Below are 21,393 nucleotides of genomic sequence, written 5' to 3'. Positions count from 1 at the left end.
GCTGGGGCAGCGTCCCACAGAGAGCAACTAGAATGATGTACAACTATGACATACAACTATCTACTGGGGCTTTGGGGAGAAAAAAGGAAAAGAGGAGGAAGATTGAACAGATGTTAGCTCAGGGCTGGCCTTCCTTAAAAAAAATGGAGACAAAACTGAGAGACTAAGTTCTTATCAATTGGCATGACCCTGTAATCCAGGAGCCAAGGAGACTGGATGCTCTTGAGAGTAACTTGAGAGTAAACAGAAGATGTTCTGGGACAATTATTGGTTATCCTGGATTGGACTTTATGTGCCAGTTTTGCTGTGGTATGTACAAAGATCCAGAGGCTGGATGGAAAGTTCTCCCATGGCTCTCTAAGTTACATAAGCCATCGTTTTCTCTCCATCTTATTTTCCCCACTCTATTCTGTAAAAATTGTTCCTGTTAAATAGTTATCTTTTTCCTTCCTTCTCATTCTAAAAGTTCACCAGTTTGCTTTTCATTACTCTCTTCACTTCTATCTGTACGACGTCTGTTATAAAACTCAGGACTTCTAACATGGTCTACTCGTTTAGTGCATAAGCTTTAGTGTTTTTCCAGACATGTTTGACTTTGGTTAAATGACTAGACATCTCTGGGCTTCAGTCGACTCATCTGTAAATGAGGAAAATCATAGTTCCAATCATCTAGTTATACATTTCTATTAGTAAACTGGTCAAAGCTTGGGTATTTCTCTTCTGTATAAAAAGTGAATCAGTATAAATGTTATCCATAGCCAATATTCAAATGTTATCAATACCCAAAATGTAATTTTCCATTTTCAATCTGGGTTTGTAGGACTAAGTTTCTGGTTACTCCAAAAGGTGTCATGAACTCAAATGCCTATAGAGGCCAGGCAAGTGAGTGAGTATCACCATTTAAATAATTTGCCTATAAAAGACATAATATGGGCTCACCTTTTCTAAATTTTCAGAGAATCTGAAAATTTGGTTTTTAACACAAAGTTTTCTGATTTTTAAATGTTGGCAATTAAGAATTTTAATTTGTAGTCACTCTGAACCAAAACCTGTCTCTGGAGTCCATAGGAGGCCAATTTCCAAGTCTATGTTGTTTATCTTCTGATAAGGTCTCTCAGATGGTTTATTGAGAGTTGTTAGGAATTGCTTTAAAAATACATTTACTTTTTAAAGAGACCTTCATTCTTTATATTCTTGAGTATTTTTGGTCTAAAACAGTGGATGTCAAAGTATGGGTCATAAACCAAAAAGGGGTGTGTAGACTGGTCTGGTGCAATACAATGGATGGGCACAGAGAGAGCCTCAATAAGGTTCCCAGCCAGCACTGGGAGAAAGAAAAGGGAGTTTTAGTGCAAGTAACTTCACTGTAAGAAAATCACTCACCTTTGGTTGAGCAGCTTAAACAAGAAGCCATAATTGGCAACCTGTCTTCCTCATCTGTATTCTAAACTGATAAAGGCCACCACTTATCTTGGAGTTAGGAAGAGAGGCTGAGAAAACGTCACTGAAAATGATATCTACCATGTGGTTCACTCCTCATTCCCTGCAGAAAGGCATCACCTTACTCTCACTAATAGCTCCTCTGTTGTAGCACAAATGGCATCGACAGTCTATAAGTATGTAATGATTCAAAGGACACTGGTTTTGCTTTATTTTTTGTGAGAGTTTTTTTTTGTTTTTTTTTACCTCTATGAAGGAATGAAAAGGAAGAGGTCCTATAGATAGGGTTCCTAATGTGTGTATCCCTTCCCCAAGTGTTGAGAACCATTGGTCCTCCAGTAATCATAATTAGGCAAGAGTTTTATGGAGTCAATACGTCATTCTCAAACATTTTCAGGCATATCTATGGTCTTAATGCTAGTCCAAAGGTGTATGTGTTTGGAGATCAGTGCTACATTTAAAGAAAAAAATGAGCCACCATTTGAGAGATTTCATATAACAGTCAAGATTTTCAGCTTCTTTTGGAAAATTGGAAGAAATGGGAGCTACAGCTTAGCCTTCCCACAAATTCACAATTTTCTCAGGCTGAACATTAGCTGACCCAAATAAATGGGGAGTTAGCCATAGTCTCCATCACTTTCCTTCTGTTTTTTAAGCCCCTAGCCACCTTCACTCTGTGTGCCTGAGGTTCCTCATCTGTAAATGGAGATTATAATCATACTAACCATGTTGGGTTGTTACATGGATTAGTTTATTTATGAATTAACGTGTAAAGCATTTAGAAGGGTCTTTAGCATATGTTAAACGCCCAATCAGTGCTAGCTGTTACCGCTATATCTTTTGTATGTGCTAAGGTTTATTGTGTTGCTTTAGGGTTTTGACTAACAAAAGAGTAATAATCACCTTAAGTAATGCCACTGTCAAGGTCTGGAAATTAAAATAAGCACAGATTCAAAGTGAAAAAGCCCAGCCCCATGTCTACTCCTGTCACCTTGAGCTAGTCTCTTAATGTCTCTGGGCTTTAGTTTCCTCGTTTATAAAATAAGAAGAGTAGATTAGATGTCTTAAGAGGTCCATTTCTAAAACTGAATGAGATGATAGAAAAGGTTTGGGGGAAAAAGTTGGAAGAGGTCGTGCTGTGACAAAAGATGCTGAGAGGGGTTAATTTTCTGCTTGAACGAACTGAATATTCTTTCAGAATTTTCTTAGGGAAAATTAATGTTAATCATATTGTTCACAGATTTAAACCATAATGCAGTATTTTTCTTAGGCTACCAATTATATATTGTCCCCTCCCCCAGAAAGAAAATCAGATTTCTGGTCCCTGCTCAATAGCAAAGAAATTAATATTTATTCTATTGACTATATAAGTAGCAAAAGGGAATGCCAAGGCCAGGAGGTCTGAGAAACCACACTTGTTTGAGTACATGCTACAAATTTTAATCCTATGTTAGCAGTAGGCATATAAGAAGCGAAAAGTGTGCCATGTTGAATTGTGAATTAAAGTAAAATTTCATGTCTGTGTTTATAAATCTCATTTGTATAATAGTGGTCCTCTCCGTCCTTCAAAATAGTAAAAATTGTGGATGTTTCGCTATCTTTGTGTAAGAATATAATTGAACTTTGATTTTAGTACCATATCATAATACAGGCAGAGAAAATTATTGAGCTTAATCCTTTGGCTAAGTTTAGGATATATCAGTTGGGTTTTGGATATATGTTAATTTTTTTAGATCACTGAATAGTAAGTTTGAAAGTTGGAAAGGACCTTAGAAATAATTTATTCTAAATTGTACACCTCTGGTGACATCCTAGTAGTCTATCAACATGTCTAGAAAGTACTGTTTATGACGTATCCAGTTAGGGGTTGTGTTCTGAGAATTGAGTATCTTGACATAATTTTGAACTAGTTTATAATGTGTTTAAAACAATTTATAACAGATGAGACCTAAGGAAGGTAGATTTCAATGAAATTCAACCTCTATAGCCTCAAGATAAAAGGTACTAATGGGGATTTAAAAATATGTATATGGATTGGTCCTTTTCTGTATATATTTAAAAAGTGGTCATAATGACTATAAACATGTATGGAATATCATGACAGTTGGAGGAAGAGGTATCCTGAGAGTTGCAAGTTAGTCTCAGTATAAGATATTAAGAACAGATGTAATGTAGCTAGTCAGACAAGGACAACATTTAAAACTTTATTTCTATTTTAATATATTTCAGAGACCATCATGCAGACATCAGAGACTGGGTCGGACACAGGTTCGACAGTGACTTTACAGACATCTGTGGCTAGTCAAGCAGCAGTGCCTACACAGGTGGTACAGCAAGTACCAGTACAACAACAGGTAAGGAGCTGCTGTTCTCAGAGAAGATGCTAGGGCTTTCATTGTGCTGGCTCCTCAACATAGCTGTGTCTAAAGATGATTGGATTATACTTTTTGGCCCAATGGATGCTAAGATATGCTTAGTTCAGTGCTTAGGTTAATTCAGCAAATGTTTCTTGAGCATTTCTGGACGTGCCAGGTTCTTTCTGTGCTAAGCTGTGGGGATACAAAGATAAATATTCAAACTCTAATCCCTGTTTTGAAGGAACCTCCCAACTCCTACAGAGAGCATTTGTTTCTGACTTGACCGCCATAGGTAGGTTTTCCCCTTCTCTTCTCCCCTCCCTAGTCTTAATCACAACTTCCTATTTCTTTCATATTGAAATGTCAGCAATCATATTTTTATATAATTGGTTCACAGTAGTACTTAATAAAGGAGAGGATGCAGGTACCTTATGGGCAGGGATTTTGCCTTTGTGATGTTTTCAAAAGTGCCTGGGCATTATGGTGATGATAATTTAATTTTCATTAGAGAGTATTTATCTTAAAGGTCTGGAGATCTGACTCATCCCATTTAAAAAATCGAGACTGAATTCATCATCACATTTTACTACAAGGCTTATTCATACTCGGGACACTTGGCTTGCTTTGGAAAGATACTGACAAAATACTGCTGTTCATGCCAGTTAATAGTTCTGCATGTGGACTGTGAACACATTGGTCTGTCGTTTCTCCTAAAGAGTGGCAAGAAATAAGTGAGAAAAGTTTTGTCATAAAGCATGATCATGAAACTTGAGATTTGCCTCCAATTTCTTAGTGTCAAGGAGAATCTTTAGCAAATATTGCTCTTACAATTGTAAATAAGTTGGTAAGGAGAGGGATATCTTTGTCTAAATGGTAGACAGAGGGACTCAAGATTATATTCTTTTCAGGAGATAGAAGTGGGATAGGCAAGGAGAGTGCTAGAATCACGAAGGATATTTTACTCTCGGGGTAAGTAAAGACATCTGAAGTAATTTAAAAAAAATTTTTTTTTGCGTCTTAGCACACTCCTCTTTCTGGTCTCTAACACACACACACTCTCACCCTGCACATCCCTCACACTTCCAGTTTATTAGGTTGAACTGTACTCAGTTGTGTTCTACAAAAACAACAGTTTCATATGTTTCCATCTATCAGTTATGTTTCTTAGCCTTCTTATCTTTCTTTCTTTTTTTTTTGCCATTAAAAATAAGTCTCCCCCAAATGGTGTTTTAAAAGCCTCTGCTATTATTGATGTCATCACCAATTTCAAGACTCTGAACATAATTCAGAAAAGGATAGCTTATGGCATATTATCAGAAGAGCAAGTAGAGAACAATTGGAACAGTGTTATCTATAATTAAAAAAAAATAACTCAACAGTCTATCAATATTAAGGAAATGTTGAACAGTTAAACTCACTCTGGTTTGGTTTTTGTCTCATTTATGGAAGAAGAATGGCCTTGAGAGTACCTGTCTCTCACACTAGTGTGGTGGAGATCATGTTCCTGTCTCCACAGAGTGCTCTCTGGAGACGCTGAAATGTCTCTAGTATGTATCTGGCCCTCCCTCTTGGGCCCTATTTTTCCTTCCTCCCTCTCTCCTTTCCTTTCTTTCCCTCCCTTCCTCCCTCCCTCCTTCCCTTCCTCTCTTCCTTCCTTCTCTTTTCTTTTCCTTTCTATTTTTAAAACTTTTTCTTTTTATTGAATTTATATATGGTCGGATGTTTATTACTGGTCTTATGTGGTGTATATAATAGTGTAAAGAGTCAAATAATTCAGCAAGTTTGTTATTACAAAGAAAAAAAGCAGTCCTCAATCTGCCTCTACTCACATAAACCCCTCCTTAGAGGCAACTACTTTTACCTCTATTTACCTATTATTTTGATATTTACCTCCATGTGTTCGAAAATAGTACTTGTTTTACTGTTTCTTGATTTTTTAGTTTTGAACATTGTCTCATGACAGTCGTCTTTCTGGTCCTTACCGTACACACACACTCATCCTTCTCATCCCTCATGCTCCTGATGTACTAGGTTGAACTATATGCAGTTTTTGATCTATAAAAATAAAAATTTCAGGGGCTGGCGCAGTGGCATAGCAGTTAAGTTCGTGCACTCCGCTTCAGCGGCCCAGGGTTCGCAGGTTCGGATCCTGGGCGTGGACCTATGTACTGCTTATCAAGCCATGCTGTGGCAGCATCCCATATAAAGTAGAGGAAGATGGCCATGGATGTTAGCCCAGGGCCAATCTTCCTCAGCAGAAAAGAGGAAGATTGGCAGCAGATGTTAGCTCATGGCTAATCTTCCTCAAAAAAAAAAAAAAAAGAAATTTCATATATTTCAACCTAATGGTTATGTTTAAATTTTGGTAGATCATTATTCTATGCTTACATTCCCATGATATAAATAAATGCTATTCAAATCTAGCTATGTAGTGAGCTGTAATTACTTTTCTTTCCTGTGAAACTCCTTTACTTTCCCTGGATTTAATGATCGTATTTCTTCTTAAGAAGTCTCTCAGGGGCTGGCTTGGTGCTGTAGCAGTTAAGTTCGAATGCTCCACTTTGGTGGTCCGGGGTTTGCAGGTTCAAATCCCAGGTGCGGACTGACACACTGCTGATCAAGCCGTGCTGTGGTGGCATCCCACATACAAAATAGAGGAAGATGGGCACAGACCTTAGCTCAGGGCTGATCTTCCTCAGCAAAAAGACGAAAATTGGCAATGGGTGTTAGCTCAGAGCCAGTCTTGCTCACCAGAAAAAAATAAAAATAAAATAAGTCTCTCAGAGCATTCTGACTTGCTCCAGACTGGATTGGATGCCCTTTTCTCAGTTCGCATCCTGGGTTCTCCCTTCCCCATCATCCTGGGACTTTTCCTCTTATGTTTTCTTTCTCTTTCCTGAATCAGTTGCTCTAGCACAACTTCCAGTAACTTCCTAAGAAATGATAAATGTTTGAGCTCTTATGTGTTTGAGAAGGAATTTATTTATCTTTACAGTTGCCTGGTAGTGGATGAGTATAGAGTTTTGGGTTGGAAATCATTTTCTTCAGAATTTTGAAAAGGTTGCTCCATTGTCTTCTGGTTTGCAGAGTTGCTATGGAAAATTAAAACACCATTCTGATTTCTGATCCTATGTATGTGATCTATGTGATTTTTTTTTCCTCTCTGAAAGTTTATAGAATGTTTTAAATCCCAGTTTTTTGAAATTTCATGATGATGTGCCCTGATGTGGGCCTATTTTCATACATTATACTAGAACCTTGAAGGCCCTTTTCAATCTGGACATTCGTGTTCTTCAGTTCTAGAAAATTTTCTTCAATTTTTTCGTTTATGATTATCTCCCCTCTTTTTTCTCCTTTTTTACTTTTTGGACCTTTTTGTTCTACTTTCAATTTTATCTTCCATTTCTGCTATCATAAATTAAATTTTCAAGAGCTTTTAAAAAGTTCCCTGTATGTTCCTTTTTATAACATCACTTTTTATTTCCTGATTATGATATATTTTTATCTCTCTCTGAAGATACTAATTTTTTTAAAGTTGTTGCAATTTTCTCCTCTTTATATAGTCTGTTTCTTTTTTTTTTTTTTTTTTTTTTTTTTTTTTGTGAGGAGATCAGCCCTGAGCTAACATCCACCAATTCTCCTCTTTTTTTGCTGAGGAAGACGGCCCTGGGCTAACATCTGTGCCTATCTTCCTCCACTTTATATGGGACGCCGCCACAGCATGGCTTACCAAGCAGTGCGTCGGTGTGCGCCCGGGGTCCGAACCAGCGAACCCCGGGCCGCCGCAGCGGAGCGCGCGCACTTAACCGCTTGCGCCACCGGGCCGGCCCCTATAGTCTGTTTCTTTTAAGTTACTTTGTTGTTTTTTTTTTTTTTTTTTTTTTTTTTTTTGGTCTCTGTCTTTTCTTTTAGGAGCTTTTCTCAGATGTCTGGTAATCTTTGGGTGTTTATCCATATTTAAAAATGTGAGGATAAAAAGCTGATTTGAATGCATGAATGGGTCTTGTTGACTTAAACATAGGGTTATCTGACTGGAGTTTTTAAAACTGAGGACCCTCTGATGTTCAGTATCTTTGTTTTTTCTCTTGGGCTGGTCATATTTTTACTTTTTTTTTTTTTTGGTGAGGAAGATTCACCCTGAGCTAAATTCTGTTGCCAGTCTTCCTCTTTTTTTTTGCTTGGGGAAGATTAGCCCTGAGCCAACATCCATGCCAGTCCTCCTCTACCTTGTATGTGGGTTGCTGCCCCAGCATGGTTGATGAGTAGTGCAGGTCCGCACTCGGGATCCAAACCCGCGAACCCAGGCCACTGAAGTGGAGCGCAACAAACCTAACCACTATGCCATGGGGTCAGCCCCGGACTGGTCATATTTTTAAAAAAACTTCTCCAGCTTTCTGTCTAGTGGATGAATGCTTGGCTGCCTGGGAGCTGAGTAGGAGAGGAGAGTTGGTATTTCTCGCACTCACTCACTCAATCCTCTTTTTCATATGGTATCACCTGTTCTTGGTCTTTCTCAGTGCAGAGATTAAACCAAAGAATAAACCTCCAAACTTGCACCAAAATTAAGGAAGGCCAGTCACCTCACTGCATGGAGTGTTGGTGGAAGGATCTGATTGCTTCTTAAATAGAATCACTTTTTATATTAAATACATATATGAAAAACCAAAAATTAAATTGCTACCAGAAGTGGAAAATCAGTATCACTAGCCATAAATAGCAGATTACACCTACACACACGCACTTTGTTTATGTCCTCATAAAAAATAATCTCAGTTCCACGTGGACCACATTTTGGAAAACATTGTTTTACTATGCCATATGGCTCATTCCCAACAGGCGTATTTTTCAGTTCCTCAAGTTAGCTCTTTCCTCTAGGACATTCAAGGTAGGTGATACCTTACATCCCCTTACACCAAGCGAAGAAGGTGAGAACTCTCATTTTCTTTTTGTCAACAAAGTATTTTATTTCACATAGTGGGTTAGTGTGATATTTGCCTGGAGATTCCTGTTATGTTCTCTTTCCAGGCTTATTTGGAAGGATTTTTTTCTCCTCTGTCATTTTGTTTCTTTCTTTTTTTTTCTAGAACAGTGAGTGTCATGTTTGAAGCTCTCCAGTGCGTTCTAAAGGTGTTCCTGTGGGTGTGAATTTTCTATAACTGATAAGATTAGTGCTATAGTAATTTCTTATTGCTCACATGCATATAATCTTTGTATTGTTAATGTGCTGATATCATCTTGAGTTTTCAAACTATAGTAGGATACCTTTAAAAGTTTCTAGTTCTTGTCACTGACCCATGATGGATATGGAAATCATGGCATTGATGTCAAAGGTAGTTACTTGTATTGATTCAACTTTTCATTGTGTCTTTGCTTTGGCCATTTTGACGTAAAGAGAAAGCCTATAGCTAAATTTTTTTAATGTTGAGACATAATATTATATATATTAGAATGTTGAGAAACCAGAAAATTTTAAGATCTTAATATATAGTTCTGTTTCTTCAATGTCCTAAGGGTCCTAATTTCACTATGTAATAAGTACTTAATGAAATGTTGATTCTAAAATTATTTCTATATTTTTTTCATTTGTTCTGTGTGATCTCAAGAATCAATTTATCGCTTTTCCTTAGACAATCTGGTTCAATCTGGAATGGAGAATTCTGAGCAACAACTGCAAGGTCTTGATATATAATACTTTATCAAATTATCTTTTGCAATTTTTCATTATTTCACAAAACGTCATCAAGTCTCAGCTTCCAAATATAGACATTGTTGCCCAATTCAATAAAATATAAAAATATTCAAGTGTAGTATCTTCATTAGAAATTAAAATTTTGATATTACCCATCCTATCATCTTTATAAAAAGATTTTTCAACTGATGGGTCTCTGTAGACTATGACTAGAAATAAGCTCTTTCCCCTTCTCTCCCCTCACCTGGAGTGATTTGTTAGAGTGTCTTGTAGATTATTCTTCAAGTTGGTCGTTTTATGCCTGAATCTGAGAGATCTTCTAACCCTGCTTGCCCTAGAACTGAATCAAAAATTCAGGAGAGGGAAAAAGGAAAATGTCTTCTTACTGTTCCCTTCTCTCCAATAGCCAGCCAGTTTAGATTCTTTTCAAGGTGGAACTTAGAAAAAAGTCAGAATTTTTGTTCCTTGTTTTAATCTTGGACTCTAGGTATTCAACAAATGCTACTGACGTTGAGGATAATTCCTAAACCACCTTGATCTAGGACTCCAAGAGTTTTTTTCTCCCATTCAAGTTTCCCAGCTTTAACTGCACTCTCACCTGTAGTTCTTCTTCTCTCTGCTGTCTCTGCCTGTCTTCCTTTTTCCTTGGAAACAGGCACACGTCGTTCCTCTCAAAGTGGGCAAGTGTGTTTTCTCTATACTGCTTCTTCTAGATGTAACATCCCAGGTACAGTGGAGCAATAGTGTTAAGGGGCTGCTATTTGAGTTCAAAAAAAGGTTTTTTTGAAAGAAGCTGTCCACTTTGTTCAAATTCTTTTGTTACTAGAGACTGCAGTCTTTATCTTTTCCTGCACAGGGACTCAGTTTGTTTCTAGTGGGTCTTTGGTATGTAACTGGGACATTGAACCTTTTTTTAATGTGATAAAAGCTCATTTCAAAATTATATGTTTTTATATAAATCACCTATCTAGGCAGTGGCTCTTTGTCCATATTTTGAGTTATCAAAATTAATGTAATAGCTATGTGGCTATATGGTTTCTTTTTGGTTAGTATCAGTCTATCACATATTTAGCATTTCCCCATAAGTTATGGTACGTCCTGGAGAGTGAGCATATTATTCCTGTGGTCAAAAAGATAAATGACATTTTGTTTTGGAAACAGACCCAACCAGAATTGTCAATTAGGTTCTAGGCAAAGTACAATCTTCAAGAAGGATAAGTTTTAAATGACTCTTCTTCAGTAGATCTATTCATTATGGATGTCTTTAAAATGATGCCTCAACCTTTAGGAAATAGGTTTTAGGTATTGAAGTTTGATACGAATACTCCTGAGATCCTCATATTCCTTAGACAGCTTCAGCATGGGTCATTTCTGTCCTCACTCCTGTTTGCCATATTCCTGTGATGTCATATATCATCACAACCAGAAAGAAACTGTGATAATTAGCAGTACACCCATGAGGAAGTTCTTTTGGTGGAAGCAATCAATAGTAAGGAAAAAAAAGATTGCTTATAGTATGTTAATTCATAACAGAATATTCTTTTGGATCAATATGTGATCAATACTATCTTAAATGAGTCCCTTTGCTAGTTTGGAGAGCTAAGCCTGAGGGAGTCCACTCTAGCGTTCTTGTCTTTATCTTTCCTTTCTGTTCAGAGTTAAGGAGGTTTGCTTTCTGCGCATCCTAGCTTTGATGGACATGAAGAGAATTCTTTTCATTTGACACCATTATCTCATATAATTAACAGAAAAAAAGACATTTTTCTCTGGTTTGCTCTTATTTGGGACTTGATTCTCATTGGCTTGGTTCCCTAAGGGGACAGTGTTCTCGTAATTAAGACTGTGGCAGACATCCTAAAAGACGGGGTTACATTTTAAAATGAATTCCAGTTGAATGTCTTTTTATAAAAAAACAAAAGACAATGATTTTAGCTTTTGAAGAGCATACTTATTTTTAGAGCCAGAATGGCTAATTTTCAGTATCCAATATAAAAAAGTAAGGTGTTTCGAAAGAACATGCTGATTTACAGCTGAAATACATTTTGCTGTGCCAATCCAGTATGAAGGCCCTATAGTTGACCACCTCTACTGAATATTTATAAAAATAAGAGCTCTATTATTTAAATAATTGAGTAATCGTAGTCTTTGGTTCTCTAAGTGATTTTTAAAATATTTTCTTATCTGGAGTTAGAACATTGAGCTCAGTTCTGGATACTATATTTTAAGAGGAATATGCCAGGCAATGTGTTAAATGCTGGGGTTTCAAAGGTAATTCGACATGGTACCTGAGCATAGTAAGCCAATTGTTAGTGCCTCAGGAGTAAAGATGGAGATTATTCTTGGGAGTGAGGGTCAGTAATGCCTTCACCAAGGATGTGACCTTTGAGCTTCATGCTGAAGGAAAAGTTGGAGTTAACAATGAAAACAACCTGGAAGAGGGTATTTCTGATAGAGAAAAGTGTAGAAGAGCTCAAGTGATATCAGGGAATTGTGTGAGAATGTGAGGGGGTTAGGAAGTGACAGATGTGGAACAATGTTGCACAAGAACCTCTTGTGACAGGTTGAGTCAGATAACCCATTTGTGGTGTCTTTACATGTGTCCCCTCCCTAGTATTTTCATTCTTTTCCCTCTTCAGTTGACATAATTCTTTACGTATTCCTCCACTGCCAGTTTTCTTGATAGAGACATCTACATTTGTTTATTATATTCCCCTTTTGTCTAGCCAATTCTTTTTTTTTTTTTTTTTTTTTTTTTTTTTTTTTGTGAGGCGATCAGCCCTGAGCTAACATCCGCCAATCCTCCTCTTTTTTTTGCTGAGGAAGACGGCCCTGGGCTAACATCGGTGCCCATCTTCCTCCACTTTATATGGGACGCCGCCACAGCATGGCCCACCAAGCAGTACCTCGGTGCGCGCCCGGGATCCGAACCAGCGAACCCCGGGCCGCCGCAGCGGAGCGCGCGCACCCAACCGCTTGCGCCACCGGGCCGGCCCCGTCTAGCCAATTCTTAATCATATGAAATTTGGATTCCACCTTTACGACTATGGATACTCTGCACTATGGACAGAGCCAAATCCAATAATATTCTCTAGGTTCTTTCTGGATTTTTCTTTGACACTTGATACTGTTGACTATCATGTATCTCGCTTCTTGCATGGCTTTTGAGCTTCCCCTTTTATTTCTTTGAGGGCTACTTCATCAAGGAAAGCAAGATTTGTAGAGGTTAAGAGAGTGAGATTCATAGTTAGAATATGTGGGTTCAAATCCTGGCTCTACCTCTTTTTGGTTGTATGACTTTGGACAAATTATTAACCTTTCTGAGACTCAATTTCCTCATGTATAAAATAGGGATAATAATATCTAACTTATACTTAGCTACAAGTATTAATGTATTTCTTAAATAATTTAGGCTAGGACCTGGTATGTAATAAACTTTTAATAAATTTATTATTTTTTACTATTATTTTTGTTCTTAGTAGTAGTAGTAGTAGTAGTAATATTATCTAACTCCTCTAATTGAAAATTTTGGAGTTTTTGGACCCTCTTTTATATGCGATTTGGCCTTTCATCTTCTCTGTTTGCCCTTACAAATAACTCGTTTTCTGCAGCTAGTTTAGTCTTAAAAACCAATTGCTTTCATTTTCTTCACTAAGCAAGAACCTCTGGTCCTTCCTCGTATTGCTCTGGATTGTGAGTTAGGGAGGCTCAGGCTCTAGATCAGAACGGACACCAACTTGGTCTGACCTGCAAGGGTGACATTGGTGTTCTCTACCCTAGCCCGGCACCCAGTGCAGTCACCATAGTGATTAGAGAAGATGCCAGAAGATTTCTCAGTAAGGATCAGGAATACCTCTATAGTATTTTATTCAGTTCATGAAATATAATAATTTTGGGTTGAGTCTGGTGTTTTGGTAGGATATAAAACTTTAGAAAATTAAGATGAGAATAGTATATTAATATCTTAGCTAGCCTGATTGGAATTTATGTTTCTAGTTAGAAAAGACTTAAACTAGTATTCATTTAGTGCAGCTCTTCCAAAGGACCTCCCAGAGTTGAATTGCATAAAATTTTCTTCTTCAACAAATCACTTAGCTATATGGACTTATTTTAGTTGATTCCATAATTTTGTTCTTAGAGATATATAATGTTTTCTATGAATATCTAATTTTCTTATCAAACTAGCAATTTCAACATCAGTACTTTTTTTTTTTTTGCTTGGAAAGGTCAATTTGTCCTATAAAATTTTTACATTAGCAGAAAGTAGAAAACTTCAGCATAACTGACACTCGTGTTTACATATAATTTGAACAATTTGGAACATAATTAAAAAGAGCACCTGCCCTCTTAGCCAAAGCAAATCAGAAGAATTCTTTATTTGTGCTAAAAATATACTCTCAGTATAATAGATCTCAATATATAGCTGAGCCTGTTTGCCATCAATATGTAAAAGAAAGAGAAACTTTAAGGTTCAAATAAAAATTGTTATATATAGTCTGAGCTGGTCAAGGAAATCTTTCCGGAGGAAGTGACTTTTAAGCTAAGATTTGAAGAATGGAGGTAACCAGTGAGAGAATAAAAGGAAGTGTTTTCTGAGGGAAGAGTGTGTGTGTGTGAGGACCTGGCATGAGAGAGAACCTGGTGGGTTTGTGGCACTGGAACAGGGTTGAAATGGCTGGAGGAGACAGTGGGAGGGATGAGTGGTGAGAGATGAGGTGGGGTGTTAGGTGAGTTTTGGTTGGGCAATAGAAGCTATTTACATTTTCAATAATAACTCTCATGTTGAAGTTGTCCACCATTCTACTTTGTTAGAAATCCAGTTGAAACAGCAAATCATAGTAATTGTAGCTGCCATCTACTAAGCATCTATTGTGTGCCATTCCCTGTGCTTGATGCTTGGCTCATTATTTCTAAAGCTTATACAGCCCTACAAAGTAGGTGGTTATTATCCCCCTTTTATAGGTAAGAAAACTGAGGCTCAAAGAATTTAAATAACTTGCTTTGGAAAAGTACGTGTGTGGAGTTGGTGTTACATTTCTTTTGAGAGTGGGACATATTTGTATTATCCATTTAATAAATGATTCTTTTTTTCAAAGTCGTCTTGCATGGGACCAGTAAATGCTGGGCAAGTAGTAGGTGCTCAGTACGTATTGAAGGAATATACTAAATAATACAAATCATTGTATGTGGAGGGGAAGGACTTGGGTCTTGTCCACTTAGCTTCCTCTTACCCCTAATAGAAGCTCTGAGATACCTTTGTGGAACCTCTAGGGATACATGGAACAGAGACTGAGAATTATCTCCTCTCCTGGACTCTTTTGTACCAGATGAATTGTTCATCAAAATTCTTCAAGCTTGATACCTATATCAAACCAGCATATCAGAAGATTAACTCCATAGAACACTTAACATATATCTTTTCTATCCACAAAAAATGATTTTTCCCTCCTTTTATCCAGGGCTAATTTTAGAAATAGACACACATTAATGCCTCTTTATTTTCTTTAGAACATTGTGTTGACGTCATTTATAGCCATTTCTGCTGAGACTCTGGTGGTCCATTTTCCTTACAGCCCTAACGAACTGATATACTTCCTATTTAAAGCAAATCAGAGCCACCCGTTTGTCCTGGTTGCCTAGTAGCTCAGTGCTAAATCCTAAACCTGATGTTTAAACTTATATACCTTCCTTCTGCCATGAGTTTTTTTAGTCAAGAGTCAAACTCAAGTCATCTGACTTCAGAACCTGAGCTCTTAAGCTCTATCCTACAGAGATTAGGCAGTCAGATGAGTTATAACTGTAAAGTGGCGTAAGCCCACTAACACAGCAGTACTGACTAACCATGGCAGGCCCATGGCAAAGAACATGATCTACTCTATGTCAAGAAGGATTCAGAGAAGACATTTTTATTTGACTATTCAATATATTTAAAGTGCTGATATATCTTGTAAGTCTAAGAGTCATATGTTAAAGTTTCATAAATACATAGAGTAATAAGGAAGTCATATTTTATTTTAAAAAAAGAAGGATTAATTTTAGGTCTATGAATCACGGTGCATTTTTGAGAAATCCCACAAGTAAAACTAGTGAAGCAATAAAGAGCATCTGGAGTAAAGGGTTATTTGAGCAAAATAACTAGCAAATGAAAAATTATGAACCTGGAACTTCCTAAAGCCCTATCTAAACTCAGACTCTAAATATGAGCATCAGTAAATATTGAACTGTAAAAAAAAAAAAAAAAAGGGAAAAAATGATAAACTCAATGTAGCAAAATGTTATCATCCAGGTGTTCTGAGGAAAGGATATCTGGGAATATTTTGTATAACTCTTACAGCTTTTCTAGAACTCTGAAATTATATAAAAAATGTTTTTAAGAAATAATTTTACCAATCTGAGGTAAGTTTTTAAGTGATACTTTGAACTACTAATCTCAATATTGTATTTAATAGACATGAGTACTTATTTAGTATTTTATCTTTGAATAAATAAAACCTGAAAGTTTGCCTTTACTAATACATATGCTGTAAAACGAGAGTTCTTCAAAAAAGTATCCCAAATTTAAACTACTTTTGTTTCATCTCAGCATATCACTGTTAAAAAGAAAAAGAAAAAGACGTCTAGAGGAAGATCTGTTTCAAGGTTTTTGCCCAATTCTCTCTACATTCCCTGTCAACTCTCCAGTCTTGATAATTACTATCAAGAAAATAAATAAATAAGCCTGCATAACATAAAGCAAATGATCAATAAAAAATTGGCAAAACTTGTAAGGCTCTTTTAAAAACACGGATGTGTATAACAAATTGGTGGTACAATTGAAGACTACTTTAAAAACCTGGTTGCTAGAAAAAGCAAACTAAATTATTCTCAGCAAAAAAGACACAAGTATTAGGAATTAGATACTAAACTCAAAAAACATAATCAACCAGCTGTGGCTTTGACTTTTGTTTTAATTAGTAGCAGTATACTTCCCAATAGTATGAAGTCCCAGACAACCGTTCCCGTTTCAACCTCTGAGGAAAGCCAGATTCATCAAATCAATTGATTAGCAGTCTTTACAAAAGTTAAACTCACCCACATTCATGCTATAATTGACATATTAATTATTGGATCAGGGAGGAGGTGGAATACAAACTTTTTTAGCAAATAAAAAGGTATAATTTTTAATTTTTTTGTAATCCTAGTTTTTAAAGATTGCTTTAAACGATTATTTTTTATTTCTGTAAGGTATGATTTTAATGGGTGATAAAAAGGTAGGCCTGAAAACTGAAAATAATAATACATAGGGCTTTTTATTTCTGGTTTACAAATTGGTCGAGCTGTTGCTGAAAAAGCTGCATAGCTAATCAAAGCCATGATTTTTTTTTCTCTGTCTCCCTTTACTACTTGGTGTTTCTGGGTTATTAAGTGTTTTATACTTTTGGATCCTATTAAGTCTGTGCTTTATCATCATTAGCAATTTCAGTTTTTTAAAAATAGGATTAAAGAAGAGAAATGAAATAAAAAATTATACATAAGAAAAGATAATACTGGAAATGTAAGAAGAAAACTGATTTCTAAAATAAAAATGTTTGTTAATATAATTAAGTTTAAAGAGGCACTGTCCAATTTGTGAATCTCAGGTTAACTTTGTGACTCATCATTAGCAGAATTAAACTATAATACAGACTAACGTGAGGTTTTTATTTATTTATTTATTTTTGTAAATGAAACTGTCAGTTGTAATAATGGAGCAAAATTATTTCTAAAGTTTTTGGAAAGTTATAGTAAATAAATTAATTTTACATTCAATGAACCTAAGCATTAGTTCCCAGTAATAATAATTTTTCCGAATTTCTTGAGACTGACCAGACCATTGGTTATAGTCCTATTTCTGACCCTTAATAACATAATTATTCTATGCAAAGACTTTTTACCAATATTTTTTCTTTTTTTGTTATTGTGCTTATTTTCAAGGCTTTGCCTTGATATTGAGGTTCACTAAGGTGTTTGTTGCCTGTGGTTCATTGATCTGGTAGACAGCTATAAATTTAAAACTCATGATTACTTTTAATTTTTTCCCAGCAGTTTCATAAATACATTTCACAGAAATTGAGTGTTTCTTTAGCTATTTATTTTAAATAGATAGTAAATAACAAAGCAAAAGTAGTTGAGGAACTCTATCTAGGAAAAAATATATGAGCTAGAGAAGCTAGTATAATAAACAAAATCCATAGTCTTTAAATACTCAGTATAAAATGGACTACTGACAATGCTAATAGATCTCAGTAGATAATTTATTTCACATGTGGAATATGTTTTTAATGTTTAAGCTTAAATTATATTTGTACCTATGTTTTAGTTGGTAATGCTTTGTTAGTATTAAAAGAATGTTTAATACTCTGCTTCCTATATAGAGTAATAATATTGCCCTAAAATATTAGAGATATGGGCTAGAACAGTGACTTGAATTTGATCTAAGGAGGTGTGAATGAGTCGGAATGCCAGGTCTGCCACTTATAAGCTATGTGATATTGAGCAAGTCACTTTAACCTCCCTGTCCTTCAGTTTCCATAACTGTATTGTGGAACTCATTTGGAAAACATTGATTGAGCATCTGTTAGGTGCCAGGAACTGAAGAACTTTCAGGTTAGGTCAAAGAGACTGACAGTTAAACAGAAGATAATGCAGAGAGTAGTAATGCCTGAAGTATACATATGGAGCTGTAGGAGCAAAGAGGAGGAGCACATAATGTAATTTGGCTGTGAGTCAGTTAAAAGGGAGGGGGCAGTTGTGGGACACTTCCTGGCGGTACCTTGAAGACGTACTACCCACCTTTGCTTCCTCATCTTTGAAATAGATAATTTACTCAGAATTGGTATTAGGATTAAATGAGAATATCTTTGTAATTGTGCTCTAGAAACTGCAAACCACTTTACAGATATGAGGACACATTATTGATTCATAAATCAGACATTCTACTAGGAACTGGAGGTAGGAAAATAATTGCAGAGTAGTGCTTCTCAAAGTGTGATATATATATATTCTCAGGAATTGTGTGTGTGTGTATGTGTGTGTTTATTTAGATAGTCTTTATAATGAAACTATGAACATATTCAGATTATCTGAATTACCACATTATAACTGAGACTGCCAGTCAGTTTCCATGTGTTTATGATCTCTTTGGTGCCAGGTTTAACTACTATAATTGTCTTGGGCTAATAAGGAGGAATAGAACCAACCTTAATATGAAAATGATCAAGATGAAATGATATCACAGATACACTGAATACCAAAGAAGTTTCATCATACTAGTTGGCCCCACAACTGTCATTGTTTATACCTTGATTTATGTTTGTGCATGTTTTAATTATATTCTGTTGAACACTAGAGGTCAGCAGTCATGGTCCCAGGGAAGCCTGCCTGATCCCCAAACTAGATTAAGTCTTTCGGTGGTGCACTCTCCTAGCCCCATGTCCCTTTCCCTCACAGACTGTTTCATTGTTGTGGTTTTAATTGAGTTACGTGCTCTGTGTCTCTCTCCAAAACTAGATTGTAAATCAGTGATCCGGGGACCATGTCTTCTTTTGCTCCCTCTGCAGTACAACCTAGCACATACGGTCTGTCTGGCACATAATAGGTGCTCGATAAGTGTTCAACTAATGACTGAACTAGGTAGTATTGAAGGACTTTCTAAATTAATGATGGTTGGAAATACCTAATCACATGTTTAGTGTTACATATGCACACTCACACATGCCATTTTTTAAACAGTGTAATTTCTGAATAGTGTAAATGGTCGCTATCAGATGTCTCCAGAGCAGGGCATCTACATCCTAGGTTTGTGCAAGAAGATGTCTTAGAGTAACAGAAACAAATGTTACAATTTCTATTTCTATTTTTTTTACCTAAAAAATAAGAATTATGGCTAAGATATATGAAATTACATATATTACATGTAAATAAAGCATCCTGAGGGAAGAGGGCTTGATGGTAGCCCCCTTACTTGTTTGTTGCATTTTCTGTTTCCAGCGAGGTGGATTAATGGATTATATAGTCTAGTTTTAATTAAACTAACTTTATAATATGGACCAGCAGCTTAAAATATTTCTCACATAGAGCCTACAGATTGAAAATAGCACTAATATTACAAGCAGAAACAAAGAAGATGACAGAGTGGGCGCTTCTGTAATTCTTTGACAGTCACATAACAAATGTCTGTCTGGACGATCACTGTCTAAAGGATAAGAAGTTGGCTCCACAAGTTCTAAGTACTAAGAAGAACTTTGACATATGAATTTATGTCTACTATCTTCAGTGATGAACCTCTCACCTAAGTATATATTATGCCATTAGATTAGCTAATGAAGCTTCCTCAATTAACAGGACATTTAAATATTTGATCTTTAGCTCTTTATTTTATAATTGCTATTTTTCTATATGTTTTGTAGAGTGTAAATTTCTATTAAGACAATAGAACATGTATGTAGTTTATAAGTAAGTTTTTAAGAGGAAGATGATCAAAAGAGTTTGGAAACTATCAAACTAAAATATTACTTACTATACTATAACTTTCCGGGAAGAGGGTATCATTCACATATAATAAAATCCACCATTAAATGTACAGTTTGATGAATTCTGACAAATATATATACTCATGTAAACACCATCACAATCAAAATATAGAACATTTTTATCACCCCAAATAGTTCCCTCACGCTTCTCTCAGTTCCTCGCCTCCCCCATTCCCAGCTCCAGGAAAATACTGACCTGCTGTCATTTAGATTGTTTTGACTTTTTATAGAATTTCAAATAAATAAAATCATACATCATCTACTCTTTTGTGTCTAGCTTCTTCCACTCACCATAGTGCTTTGGAGGTTCATCTCTGTTTTTATGTCTATCAGTGGTTCATTCCTTTTTCTTGATGAATAACATTCCATTATAACAATATATCACAATTTGTTTATCCATTCACCTACTGGTAAACATTTGGTTTATTTCCAATTTTGAACATTTATATATTAAGTTTTTGTGTAGACATATGTTTTTGTTTCTCTTGGGTAAATACTTAGGAGTGGACTTGTTGGGTCATATGGTAAATGTTTATTTAACCTTATAAGACACTGCCATACTATTTTCCAAAGTGATTATGCCATTTATATTCCCACCAGCGGTGTATGAGAGTTCTAGTTGCTTGACATCCTTACCAAACTTGGAATTGTCAATGTTTTTAATTTTAGCATAGCACTAGCCATGCTAGTGAGTTATGTAGTGGTATCTTATTTGGTTTTAATTTGTATTTCTCTGATGACTAATGATGTTGAGCATCTGCTTATGTGCTTATCAGTCAACTAGATATACTTAAATATTTTTGCCCACTGATAGTTTATTATTCTTCCATTTCTACTTTTATTTAAACCAGTAAGTACCTAATTTGTATCTAATTAAATAGATTTGTAAAATACACTTAGATGAGTTCAAGTAATTTTTTTTAATTTGAGTTAAGACCAAGGAGAATAAGAAAATACAAAATTTAATAATGATAAATTAACTTAGGTCAGGTTATATGTTTTCAGTAAGAAAGAAATAGAACTATACAATAAAATGACATGAGATGATTTACTTTACTTAATTTTAAAAATCCTTTTATCAGCTTGTATTGAGAAACCTAAGAATTTATGAGTAGTTGGTGTGCTAATTCGAATCAGTTTACCAAGCACGGAGTGACTGCAGTGTGCCATGGGCAGAGCTAGGCGAGATGAATACGCTGTAGCGTGGTGAAGTCCTGCTCACTGGGACTCAGAACCAAGATATAGTAGAAGACAGGTCCCTTTCCTCCTGACACAGGTTTGACCATGAGAGTGTTAGAATGTTATACTGGGGGAGCACAGAAGAAACTGCCCTTCATTCGGACTGGGAATTAACGGCCTT

At 35.9% G+C, this 21,393-nt stretch overlaps 1 protein-coding gene across 5 annotated transcripts in view; it reads left to right on the top strand.

Annotated features, from left to right (window-relative positions):
* RFX3 (regulatory factor X3) overlaps window positions 1-21,393 on the top strand; it is a 275,918-nt gene that overhangs the window by 112,739 nt on the left and 141,786 nt on the right. For all 5 annotated transcript variants that reach the window (XM_058565741.1, XM_058565742.1, XM_058565740.1 and 2 more), the window contains one exon: window positions 3,670-3,794. In XM_058565741.1, coding sequence (XP_058421724.1) covers window positions 3,678-3,794 — 117 coding nt within the window. In that variant the 5' untranslated portion in view covers window positions 3,670-3,677. The remainder of the gene's footprint in view (window positions 1-3,669; window positions 3,795-21,393) is intronic.

The sequence above is a fragment of the Diceros bicornis genome, chromosome 22 (assembly GCF_020826845.1).
Source record: "Diceros bicornis minor isolate mBicDic1 chromosome 22, mDicBic1.mat.cur, whole genome shotgun sequence".
Classification (NCBI taxonomy): domain Eukaryota; kingdom Metazoa; phylum Chordata; class Mammalia; order Perissodactyla; family Rhinocerotidae; genus Diceros; species Diceros bicornis.
This window is presented reverse-complemented; position numbering and strand designations above follow the sequence as displayed.